This window comes from Ranitomeya imitator, chromosome 10 (assembly GCF_032444005.1).
Source record: "Ranitomeya imitator isolate aRanImi1 chromosome 10, aRanImi1.pri, whole genome shotgun sequence".
NCBI lineage: Eukaryota > Metazoa > Chordata > Amphibia > Anura > Dendrobatidae > Ranitomeya > Ranitomeya imitator.
Window position 1 is genome coordinate 19318523 of NC_091291.1, and position 13369 is coordinate 19331891.

At 44.8% G+C, this 13369-nt stretch overlaps 1 protein-coding gene across 1 annotated transcript in view; it reads right to left on the minus strand.

The window, feature by feature from the left end:
• KCNN4 (potassium calcium-activated channel subfamily N member 4) overlaps nt 1-13369 on the minus strand; it is a 44058-nt gene that overhangs the window by 11082 nt on the left and 19607 nt on the right. The window contains exon 2 of the mRNA XM_069742421.1: nt 11184-11279. Coding sequence (XP_069598522.1) covers nt 11184-11279 — 96 coding nt within the window. The remainder of the gene's footprint in view (nt 1-11183; nt 11280-13369) is intronic.

Here is a 13369-nt window from a genome sequence, read left to right on the forward strand (position 1 = left end):
CAGGTCTTGTGGGGTGTTCCCGGTATACGGCAGGTCTTGTGGGGTGTTCCCGGTATACAACAGGTGTTGGATGTTCCCGGTATACGGCAGGCCTTGTGGGGTGTTTGTTATACGGCAGGTCTTGTGGGATGTTCCCGCTTTACGGCAGGTCTTGTGGGGTGTTCCCGGTATACGGCAGGTCTTGTGGAGTGTTCCCGGTATACAACAGGTGTTGGATGTTCCCGGTATACGGCAGGCCTTGTGGGGTGTTTCTGTTATACGGCAGGTCTTGTGGGGTGTTCCCGATATATGGCAGGTCTTGTGGGGTGTTTCCGGTATACTGCAGGTCTTGTGGGGTGTTCCTGGTATACAGCAGGTCTTGTGGGATGTTTCCGGTATACTGCAGGTCTTGTGGGGTGTCCTTGGTATACAGCAGGTCGTGTGGGGTGTTCCTAGTTTACAACGAGTTCTGTGCAGTGTTAACGGTATACGGCAGGTCTTGCGGGGTGTTTCCAATATGCTGCAGGTCTTGTGGGGTGTCCCCAGTATTCGGCAGGTCTTGGGTGTTCCTGGTTTACGAGTCCTGTGCGGTGTTCCCGGTATATGGCAGGTCTTGCGGGGTGTTTCCGGTATACGGCAGGTCTTGCGGGGTGTTTCCGGTATGCGGCAGGTCTTGTGGGGTGTTCCCGGTATTCGGCAGGTCTTGTGGGGTGTTCCTGGTTTACAACGAGTCCTGTGTGGTGTTTCCGGTATATGGCAGGTGTTGTGGGGTATCCCCAGTATTCGGCAGCTCTTGAGGGGTGTTCCTGGTTTACAACGAGTCCTGTGAGGTGTATGTGGCAGGTCTTGTGGGGTGTTCCTGTACATGGCAGGACTTGTCGGGGGTTCCTGGTTTACGACAGGTTTTAGGGAGTGTTCCTGGTATACAAGTGGTCCTGTGTGGTGTCTTTGATACACTGCAGATCTTGTGGGATGACCTGGGTACATGGCAGTGCTTGTGGGATGTTCCAGGCATATGGCTGGTCTTGAGGGGTGTTCCTGGTTTGCAGTGGGTCATGTGGGGTGTTACCGGCATATGGCTGGTCTTGTGTGGTGTCCATGGTAGACTGCAGGTCTTGTGGGATGCTCACTGTGTATGGCAGATCTTGTGGGGTGACCTCCGTACATGGCGGTGCTTGTGGGGTGTTACTGCCATACGGCTGGTCTTATGGGGTGTTCCTAGTTTACAGTAGATCTCGTGGGGTGTTCCCTCTCTGAACAAAGCAGATATGGCTGAGTCCTATCATGAACACACAGACGATAGGTGCGGTCATGGTATCTTCTCTGCAGCCAGTAAATACATGGAGCGGGCACCACCCAACTGCTTACATTGTGCCAACAAACCCGGCATGGGGTAACTAGACCATGGAGGGCATGACACACCTAGAATAATAGTTCTCCTGCCAAAATATCCATCTTTACATAAAAAGGCTGAAATGACCACAAAGCGACAGAAACCTGAGTCACCGGGATGGGCGCATTGCAGGAAAACCATTAATGCCTTACACATGGCTCACTGCCCCATAAATGTCAAGTATTTCTGGATCAAAAAAGGAAAAGAATCTGGAATGTGTTTATATAGGATTTATGGAATGATGTCTGACAACCGTAGTCCAACAATTAGAGGTACTGAGGTTGTGTCTGCCACTGTCGGTGCCATGCGGGCCCTGTGCTAATTCGGAGTTTTCTATTTTATCCATGTAGTTTAAATAGTAAAGTAACGTTCCCAAACTTCTCCCAGAAAGCTGGAAGCTACAATTGTCCTCAGTGTTTTATGCTGAAGCATTAACATTTTCCCATTACTTTAACTAATAGTCTGACCCCTGATAACAGCTCATAGTATTATCCCCCTCCACTATCTGTACAGGGGGCACAATGTTATACACTGGGGGGCGAGGGGGCTAGATGTTATATACCAAGGGGAAGGGGGCTGGATGTTATACACCGGGGGGTGAGGGGCTGGATGTTATACACTGGGAGTTATGGGGCTGGATGTTATACACTGGGGGCGAGGGGCCAGATGTTATAAACCGGGGGGTGAGGGGGCTGGATGTTTTACACTGGGGGACAAGGGGTCGGATGTTTTACACTGGGGGACAAGGGGTCGGATGTTATACACTGGTGGTTAGGGGGCTGAATGTTATACACTGGCAGTTGAGGGGGCTGATTGTTATACACTGGGGGTTAGGGGGCTGGATGTTATACAGTGGGGGCGAGGGGCCAGATGTTATACACCGGGGGTGAGGGGGCTGGATGTTATTTACTGGGAGGGTGAGGGGGCTGGATGTTATTTACTGGGAGGGTGAGGGGGCTGAATGTTATACCTTGGGGGACGAGGGTGCTGGATGTTATACACTGGGGGTTAGGGGGCTGGATGTTATACACTGAAGGATAGGGGGCTGGATGTTATACACTGAAGGATAGGGGACTGGATGTTATACACTGAAGGATAGGGGGCTGGATGTTATACACTGAAGGATAGGGGACTGGATGTTATACACTGAAGGATAGGGGGCTGGATGTTATACACTGAAGGATAGGGGGCTGGATGTTATACACTGGGGGGGCGAGGGGCCAGATGTTATATACAGGGGGGTTAGGAGGCGGGATGTTATACACTGAAGGATAGGGGGCTGGATGTTATACACTGAAGGATAGGGGGCTGGATGTTATACACTGGGGGGGCGAGGGGCCAGATGTTATATACAGGGGGGTTAGGAGGCGGGATGTTATACACTGAAGGATAGGGGGCTGGATGTTATACACTGAAGGATAGGGGGCTGGATGTTATACACTGGGGGGGCGAGGGGCCAGATGTTATATACAGGGGGGTTAGGAGGCGGGATGTTATACACTGAAGGTTAGGGGGCTGGATGTTATACACTGGGGGGGCGAGGGGCCAGATGTTATATACAGGGGGGTTAGGAGGCGGGATGTTATACACTGAAGGTTAGGGGGCTGGATGTTATACACTGGGGGGGCGAGGGGCCAGATGTTATATACAGGGGGGTTAGGAGGCGGGATGTTATACACTGAAGGTTAGGGGGCTGGATGTTATACACTGGGGGGCGAGGGGCCAGATGTTATATACCGGAGGGTGAAGGGGCAGGATTTTATACACCAGTGGGTGAACGGGATGGATGTTATACACAGGGGGGTTAGGAGGCCGGATGTTATACACTGGTGGTTAGGGGGCTGCATGTTATACATTGGGGGCGAGGGGCCAGATGTTGTACACTGAAGGGGGCGAGGGGCCAGATGTTGTACACTGGGGGTGAGGGGCCAGATGTTGTACACTGGGGGTGAGGGGGCTGGAGGGCGGGGAGCCGAATATTATTCATCCGAAGTGATGGGAATTACAAAGAAAATGTAATTTAATGATTGACGAGTCCAATGCTTCTCTCCATATACAATGTCTCCTCCATCGGTCATCTGTCCCGGTTGCCCAGCGTGCACCTGATGATGCTGGATCTGCTCTGTTTTCTATGGTGGTTGTTAACCATGACCGATATAACATAGGAATGGCTGCTTAGGATATTAATAAACCATTTTCCCTGTCTCCCTCTTCAGTCTTCGCAGAAGTTCACTTTCCATCCACCCACTAAAAACGACACGTTATATTCCTAAACAGCCGCAGACCGCGGTGCGGTCCGGCGCTGTGATAATTGCAGCCTCCCTCTCTAGCGGCGAGGACTTGGCAGCGGCCACACCTGCTAAGCACACATAGTCATCCGAGTTAATGGCTCACTCACATCCGCCTCCATAATGACTGCACAGACTGCCAGAAGTGGTCGGATTAATTACACGTGCCTGCAGTGGAAGGGATCATTATGTATAAAGATGACAAACTGAAGAAGACTTTTCACCAGGTCACTTCTTAGGTTATACCTCGGCCCTGGTGCGTTAGATGTTCTTGTGCTCCACGTCAGGCTTTGCAAGTAGCCCGGCGTGCTCCCATGTGTTTCCTAGGAATAAATAAGGCCTCCCGGGTCACACATCTGGGTCTTGGTATTAACACTTGATTGTAACTCTTAGTTGTCTGTGCAGAGTTCCAGTCTCCTGGCTGTCTGTGGTTTCCAGTGCATGAATTTCCAGTAACCATTCTTCCTCTCAGTGGTCTTCAGGACTCCCCTTGTCTGTGGTTTCCATTAATCTCACTACCTCTCAGTGGTCTTCACTTGTCTGCGGTTTCCAGTAACCTTGCTACCTGTCAGTGGTTTTCGGGGTTTCACCTGGTTGTCTGCAGTTTCCAGTGAACCTACTACCAGTCAGTGGTCTTCAGCTGTTTGTCTGCGGTTTCCAGTAATCTTGTTACCTTTCAGTGGTCTTCAGTAATAATAATCTTTATTTTTATATAGCGCTAACATATTCCGCAGCGCTTTACAGTTTTGCAAACATTATCATCGCTGTCCCCGATGAGGCTCACAACCTAAATTCCCTATCAGTATGTCTTTGGAATGTGGGAGGAAACCGGAATGCCCGGAGGAAACCCATGCAAACACAGAGAGAACATACAAACTCTTTGCAGATGTTGTCCAACGTGGGATTAGAACCCAGGACCCCAGCGCTGCAAGGCTGCTGTGCTAACCACTGCGCCACCGTGCTGCACCATGCTGCTTAAGTACTACACATATCTGTGGTTTCCAGTAACACTGCTACCTGTCAGTGGTCTTCAGGACTTCCGCTGTTTGTCTATGGCCTCCAGAAATGTTGTTACCTGCCAGTGGTCTCCAGGACCCTTTTAAGACTTTCAGTTTGCCTCTACAGTTATATGAAAAAGTTTGTGCACTCCTATTAATTTTAAGCTTAATGTTTTATAAAAATAGTTTTTTTTTGCAACAGCTATTTCAGTTTCATATGTCTAATAACTGTTGGACACAGTAATGTTTCTGCCTTGAAATGAGGTTTATTGTACTAACAGAAAATGTGCAATCTGCATTCAAACAAAATTTGACAGGTGCATAAGTATGGGCACCCTACCAGAAAAGTGACATTAATATTTAGTAAATCCTCCTTTTGCAAAAATAACAGCCTCTAGTCGCTTCCTGTAGCTTTTAATGAGTTCCTGGATTCTGGATGAAGGTATTTTTGACCCTTCCTCTTTACAAAACAATTCCAGTTCAGTTAAGTTTGATGGTCGCCGAGCATGGACAGCCCTCTTCAAATGATCCCACAGATGTTCAATGATATTCAGGTCTGGGGACTGGGATGGCCATTGCAGAACAGTGTAATTGTTCCTCTGCATGAATGCCTGAGTAGATTTGGAGCGGTGTTTTGGATCATTGTCTTGCTGAAAGATCCATCCCCTGCGTAACTTCAACTTTGTCACTGATTCATGAACATTATTGTCAAGAATCTGCTGACACTTGGAGGAATCCATGCGTCCCTCAACTTTAACGAGATTCCCGATGCCGGCATTGGCCACACAGCCCCAAAGCATGATGGAACCTCCACCAAATTTTACTGTGGGTAGCAAGTGTTTTTCTTGGAATGCTGTGTTTTTTGGCCGCCATGCGTAATGCCTTTTTGTATGAACAAACAACTCAATCTTGGTTTCATCAGTCCACAGGACCTTCTTCCAAAAAGAAATTGCCTTCTCCAAATGTGCTTTTGCATACCTCAGCCGACTCTGTTTGTGGGGTGCTTGCAGAAACGGCTTCTTTCGCATCACTCTCCCATACAGCTTCTCCTTGTGCAAAGTGCGTTGTATAGTTGACCGATGCACAGTGACACCATCTGCAGCAAGTTGATGCTGCAGCTCTCTGGAGGTGGTCTGAGGATTGTCCTTGACTGATCTCACCATTCTTCTTCTCTGCCTTTCTGATGTTTTTCTTGGCCTGCCACTTCTGGCCTTAACAAGAACTGTACCTGTGTTCTTCCATTTCCTTACTATGTTCCTCACAGTGGAAATTGACAGGTTAAATCTCTGAGACAGCTTTTTGTATCCTTCCCCTGAACAGCTATATTTAATAATCTTTGTTTTCAGATCATTAGACCGTTGTTTTGAGGAGCCCATGATGCCACTCTTCAGAGGAGATTCAAACAGGAGAACAACCTGCAAGTGGCCACTTTAAGTAGCTTTTCTCATGATTGCATACACCTGGCTATGAAGTTCAAAGCTCAATGAGGTTAGAAAACCAAAAAAAAGTGCTTTAGTAAGTCAGTAAAAAGTAGGTAGGAGTATTTAAAACAAGAAAATGATAAGGGTGCCCATACTTATGCACCTGTCAAATTTTGTTTGAATCCAGATTGCACATTTTCTGTTAGTACAATAAACCTCATTTCAAGGCAGAAACATTACTGTGTCCAACAGCTATTAGATATATGAAACTGAAATAGCTGTTGCAACATTAAGCTTAAGATTAATAGGGGTTCCCAAACTTTTTCATATAACTGTATGTGTCCATCTGTGGCTTCCAAGACATCTGTCCACTTGGGACACCTTTAAGACTTTTAGTTTGCCTCCAGTAACTCTGTTTTATCCCTCCTACTGCACCGACGCCCGTGCGCCATTTGCCTACCCGGACCTTAGGCTTAGAGAATCCACCTCACCTCTCATCTTTGTGTAAAGATCCACTGAGCAATTTGTTTCTTGGTTGTTTTTTATTTAAATCCACCTTATGAGTCTATTTAGTATTAATTTTACCAAGGAGGCGTGGCTCATTGAGATCTTACACAGAGCAGCCAAAAGACACGCCCCAGAGAAATCCGAGACCCGCCCCAGAGGATCTTTTGAGACATGCCATGTTGTAAGACCATAAAAATTAGCACTTAATGTAATGGCCCATCTCTCTGGAACCATAGGGAGGATTAAAGAAAAATCAACGGTATACTCAGGGGAGCTGCAGGAATAAAGTTAAAGCAAACACTCCTCTTAAGTGTATTGATTACAAAAGCTATAAAATACAGTATAATACCGTATATCATCCCTGTTTTTGCAGTATAAGTTTATATAAAATATGAAAGAATTCTCCAAATACTTAAAATCAGCTTTGGATGTAATTGTATGCTGAATTTGAGAATTTACTCAATATTTTATGTAGTTTTATCCAGTGAAATGTGAAAAATGGGACTGTGCTATAACAAGAACTAAAATTACAACACCAGCAAACCCATTCTCCCCATTTCTATATGGAAAGCTCTGGAGGTCAAGAGGTAATTTTGGGTGGAGCAATGATGGTATACAATTTCCTAATGAGTGTGGATATTAGGTGATTAAAGAAATTAAAAAGCCATATTGTCATTTTCTGCCACTGCAGACAAGGTAGAGGGGAAAGGCTCCTTCTGCAGCAAATTGTCTTATAGCCCTTTTTTCAAAAATAACATATATAAAAATAATTTATATATAGATATTGTCATGATTCAGTCCGGGGTTTGTTTCTGATTACTCTCTCCCCGGGATGGTCATGCAGGGGTTAATCTTCCCTGCCTCGTTTTGGTATCTGTCTGGCTATTTAAGTGCGCTGTTACCTGCAAGCAGTGTCAGTTATAGTTCCAGTCTCTGGCTTGAGCAGCTGACCTCGTTATACCCTAGTTTGTCCTCTGCCCGTTTACCTAGGTCCCGTTCCTGCTTTCCCCTGTGACTTCGTTCGTCGTAGTTCTCGCTCTCTGTGTTGTGACCTCTTGGTATTTGACTCGGCTTGTCCCCTGACCTGTTTGATTGTGTTCCGCCTTTGGCTTTCCTGCTCCCGACCGATTCTGACTTCTTTGGCTTGTTTTGACCTCTGGTACTTCGTTCCCTCTCTGTTGCTGACCCGGCTTTTCTGACTACTCTTCTGCCACCTAGCGGTTCTCGCCTGCTGCTCTGTGGTTTCTCTGTGAATGTACCTGTTTGGCTTCACCCACAACCCCTGGTGGAGGTTGTTTGCTACTGCACTGCAGCAGACATTACAGATCTATATAAGAAAAAATAGACATATTTTATATCTTTGCATCTGTTAAAAATCTGATGTATGAAAATCTATAAATAACAATAAGAGAAAAAATTGCGGAATTATTGTTCTTTGATGGCTGTAACTCCCCTTCAAAAATGCAGTAAAAAGCATTTGGAACATCGCATGTACCTTAAAGTCAACCTACAAAATCTTCAGATCATCACGCAAAAAAACAACTCCTAATAACAGGTCCATCAACAGAAATAAATAACAAACAATGGCGTCACACACCAAATTACATTGCTGGTGTTATCCTTTCCCAGTTTACAGCCAGAGGTTGGAGCGCTGCTCGGAAGCTAAAGCCTCAAAGCTTTGCAGTAATAAAACGTTGCTGTACCTCTTGATTTTCAGAATCGTGGGAGGTCCCAGAGGTCAAACACCTCCTATTATACCGTGAGGGCGTATCTGAGCAATTTTTCATTGTTTTGGGGTGTACTGCGGCAATAAGCTAAAAATGGCCTAATCTAAAGTGAATATGTCCTGTAGGAAGAGGCTCTTTATCCCTGCTGTTGTCTTCGGTCAAAAACGACCGACCTTCAACTTCAATATTCTTTAAAATATTCAAGATGCGGCTCTGAAACCCGTGGCTGACCGATCCATCCTCATTTAAGTCAATCAACCACAAGTTTCAGAACCGCATCTTGAACACCCCCCAAAAATACCAAAGTTCAAAATCGGTCTCCCCAGACCGAAGACAACAGCAGGGTTAATACCCTCTTATTCGCTTATAATGGCCCCTGGTGATCTATCGAATGAGATGTTGATTGCAAATACAGCAGATGGAAGGCACAACCATGGTAATTCCATCACGGTTATATGGCGGGGCTATAATAATTCCGGGAGGCTCTAAGAATGACATATAAACATGTGGTATTAGAAGGACACGCGATCCTAAAAGGACATCTGCGATGACCCCATTGTTTACACTGTTGAGCATCTCAGCAGTGGTGGCGCTTCTAAGTGATTGACAGCTCTGCTCTTTGTTGGCGATAACATCTAGTCATATTCTATATACATTACATAGCTGTCGGCCAACAGCTATCATACTCCTTAGCACCTCCTTCCTCCGATGAAAGGAGAGGGCAAATCTCGGACATCATTGGTCGGTGATTACACGGGAGCTGCCAGCAGCCGATCTAGATGATTTGTCAAAGTGCATTTGACGTGTCAGAACATTACTCAGACAACCTGTTTTGAAAATTTTGTTTGCATTTTTGATCCTTTGCAGATCAGTACGATGTATACGATTTCCATCATTCCATGACTTGTCCTTCTTGGAGTTGCAATCTCCACATTGAGAAGTGTTCATTAGGTGGCATGTGCGTCCAGTTAAGTACAAATCACTTCTTTGTCCATGTGGATTCCCACTGGATTAGGGTACAGGATGGTACTTGCCCCTACCAGCTGTTACTCTCTGTTTGCATAGCCAAGTGGCATCGTTAGTGACAAGATGAACAGAGGATTTCTTTCAGAGTTGACGGTAATGCCGAGGTTCTTCATTCCTCTGTCCTCGGCGAGTCTATAAATCGTCAAAAAGTCAATATAAAACATTGACTCAGGGCCAGGACATTAAGTACCTCGATACTAGCACGCAGATATACCAGGCAGATCTCCTGGCACAGCCATCGGGCTTGGCCTCCAAAAGTAGGACACTTCATATTTCACGGTGTGTACAGGGTTTAGTGCAACTTCGAAAAGCAAAAGCAGTAAAACCTGCAGCCAAAAGAAACCACCAAGAACTCACCGTCCCTTTTGGCCTTGGTGCACAAATCTGAAATTATAACGTAATTGCCTATTTTTCTTTGAATTTTTCACAATTTACATTTCCTAAAAAAAGTATCATAAAGCTTATAAAAAAATCACCAGTGCCGTAGCGTGGGCATGGATGCATTGGGGACGTTCCTTCAAGAGCCACCTTCTATGGGAAGGGTAAAACTTTGAGCTCCCTCAACCCTGTCTAATGACTCAAGAGGACTAGAGCTCGAGAATCTCCTCTATATTGGGTGGCACATAAGTGGCGTGGGAGCCCACCCTGCGGACTATAACTTGATTGAGTTAAGCAACCGGCTTTGTTATCTTGGTCTCTGCCGCCACTTCCTATGCAGAGTGCAGCAGTCGAGAGGAGTTGGTCAACAGCTGCTTCGCTCTGCATAGGCGGTGACCTGGATGACAAATGTCAGTGAGCTTCATTTTCTTAGTTCAGGGTCAATGAAGGCGGTCTCAAGGGAGCGCTGAGGAAGCAGCCAAGAGGGAAGAAAGAGGGGGTGTCGAGCACCACCGCAACTCCAGCCGAACACCTCCAGGGGAGGACAGAAGCAGATACCAGCAAAAAAAGTTTTACCCCCACCCGAGGAAGACGGTGTTTCCGTCGAAACGCGTTGTGGTTAAACTTCACCTAGTGTTTGAGTCTCTGTCAGCGCTCCTGTGACCGAGTTTTTTTTTTCTGGTATCTTTATTTTCTTAGTTGACTCCTATGCACAGCCCTGCAGCCGATGACAAGCTCACCTTTCCAGCTGCGCTCTATATAGGCAGCAACCGAGAGTGAGAAGCTAATTAATCATGTCCACATCTCCCTGCCTTTCCTCTCGTTTTTAATTTTATGAAAGAAGTAGCAAAGACATACTGTCCTGTAAGTAAAAACAGTAATATTCTAATAACTTTTTCATTCTTACACACTTTAGGGTAATAAAACAAGTACATAAAATTAAACCGTACAAAACAATACAAATTATTTAAAAAACGTTAAAAAAAAAGTTAAGAAATGTATAACTTTTTTTTAATTTTTTAAATTTTTGGCCAGATTTCACCATGAAGACCATTAAAGATCTTTAAGGCAACCTTGAAGTACAACAGTATTATAGTATAGAACGTGCTTGGGAAGCATGGGGTTCAATACTGGAGTGGTGGAAGAGACTAAGAGCGCTAACCCTTCACTTTTAGGAGGTTACAGAGTTCTTCCCTTGCCTCAGGTGTTCGCAACCAACTTTACGCCTCTGAGGAACCCTCCAGGCACACGTAATACAATATCTTGACTTGAGCTTGTTCTGCAGGGGTGGAGCATAACTCAAGGATTCTCTCTGCACTCGTGTAAGGTTCCACCCCTTTACCAAAAGGCTAAGTTTAGGATGAGATGACCCTCTTCCCCCTTACACAAATATATAATTACATGTGGTACCAGGAATTACCCTTTATTTCCCCAATCAATTATCAGTCGATGGTAGATTTGGATACCTGGATCTCCTTGATATGGAAGGCAATGATGAGGATGAGAAGAATGACAGTGGAGATGCTGATGGTGCATTTCATCAGGTACAGATAAACAAACCACTGAAAGAAAAAAAAAAGAACATATATAATGTATTAGAAGATGCTATAAATGAGGCATGTCCAGCCTGATGAAAAAAAATTACATTATTATAATAATTTATTCAATGTATGCATTGATCTGGGTCAAGGATCTACTCGTGGGTGGGTCTCTGAAGGCAGGTTGACGCCCCTGAGGAACCTTTATCAGTTCTGTCCCTTTAGGATGAGATATTGTGACCTTTTCCAAACACCATGAACTTTTTTTTGCCTATCTTGGCACAAAAGTGGTACCTATAAAAGTGATATGCCATGACATTTATTCTGGATTTATTACATAACTTGCGCTTTGTCTAGAAGTCACAGGATGAAATAGAAGACATTACATGGGAGATTAATCTGCTCACGGGACCAGGGTTTTTTCACAGCTTATATTTCAATTTTACATAATGAAGGCCACTAGGGGTCACATTTCTGATGTGACATGATGCCATCTGGTAACTTGATGATCTTTCTACTCACAGCTGGGCACTTGCTATATCCATAGGTTAAGAGAGGTCTTGGTCTGTTCACTTTCATAAGGTCAGGCATAGTCATCACTTATATCTAGCTTGGTCAGACAGTGGCACATTAGTTTCTTGTGTTTCTAGTATTTACTGATTATTTTTTTACATTTTTATGGGGAAGTACTCTTTAAATACATATATTTTTATATTACACCTGTTCATTTAATGGCGGGTGATATTGACTTTAGGCCGAGGAAGGAAGCAACATTCCTACCTGATACTAAGATAAACATTCTGCCGACTGACAGAATCGAGTCCCCTGTCCTTCACCTCTCGGACATGAGCTCGGTCTCTGCAGCTTTCCTGTTAATATTTCCTCTGTATACAGACACTGCCCCTTCTCCAGACTTTATATACTCTCAACAAACCCACGTCACATAGTCCAGACCTGCACAACATAAGTTCTTGTCCGTCAGATTTTTTCAAAAGAATTGGCATAATGCTCGGTAAAAAAAAAAGCAAACAAAAGAAGACTCTGTGCCATGTCCCATGTGCGGTCTGGAATATCAAATCTAATGCCACATATCACAAGGTTTCCAAGACCATCAAGTAGAGAACACCAAGCCAATGCCATCACAGTGGTGATAAGTCTGTTGTAGACAGAAGTCACGAGCTTTGTCTAACTGCTTAGATGCTACAATTGACGCTGGAATCTAAGCGGTTGAACGGGTGTGATCTAAGTTATCTGACTAACAGTTCCCAAGACCATGTCGTTACTGTGATAAATCTGTTGTTGACAGAACTCCCTACCTCTGTATAACTGCTTAGATGCTACAGTTGACGCTGGAATCTAAGCGGTTGAACGGGTGTGATCTAAGTTATCTGACTAACAGTTCCCAAGACCATGCCGTCACTTGTTCATGTGTGACTAATTTTACAAGACCCCCTATGGCAACACCTTGAATATATATATATATATACACTACCTTTCCAAAGTTTAGGGTCACTTTGAATAACATTAAATGATTCAGAAATACACTCTATACATTGTTAATGTGGTAAATGACTATTCTAGCTGCAAACGTCTGGTTTGTAATGCAATATCTTCATTGGTGTATAGAGGCCCATTTCCAGCAAACATCACTCCAGTGTTCTTATGGTACTTTGTGTTTGCTAACTGTGTAAGAAGGCTAATGGATTGTTAGAATACCCTTGAAAACCCTTGAGCAAGTATGTTAGCACAGCTGAAAACAGTTTGGCTGATTAGAGAAGCTATAAACCTGACCTTCCTTTGAGCTAGTTTAGAATCTGGAGCTTTACATTTGTTGGTTCCAGTAAACTCTCAGATTGGCCAGAAAAAAAGAACTTTCATGTGAACCTCGACAGTCTATTCTTGTTCTTAGAAATAAAGGCTATTCCATGCGAGAGATTGCCAACAAACTGAAGATTTCCTACAACGGTGTGTACTACTCCCTTCAGAGGAGAGCACAAACAGGCTCTAACCAGAGTAGAAAGAGAAGTGGGAGGCCCCGCTGCACAACTGAGCAACAATACAAGTAAATTAGAGTCTGCAGTTTGAGAAATCGAGGCTTCACAGGTCCTCAACTG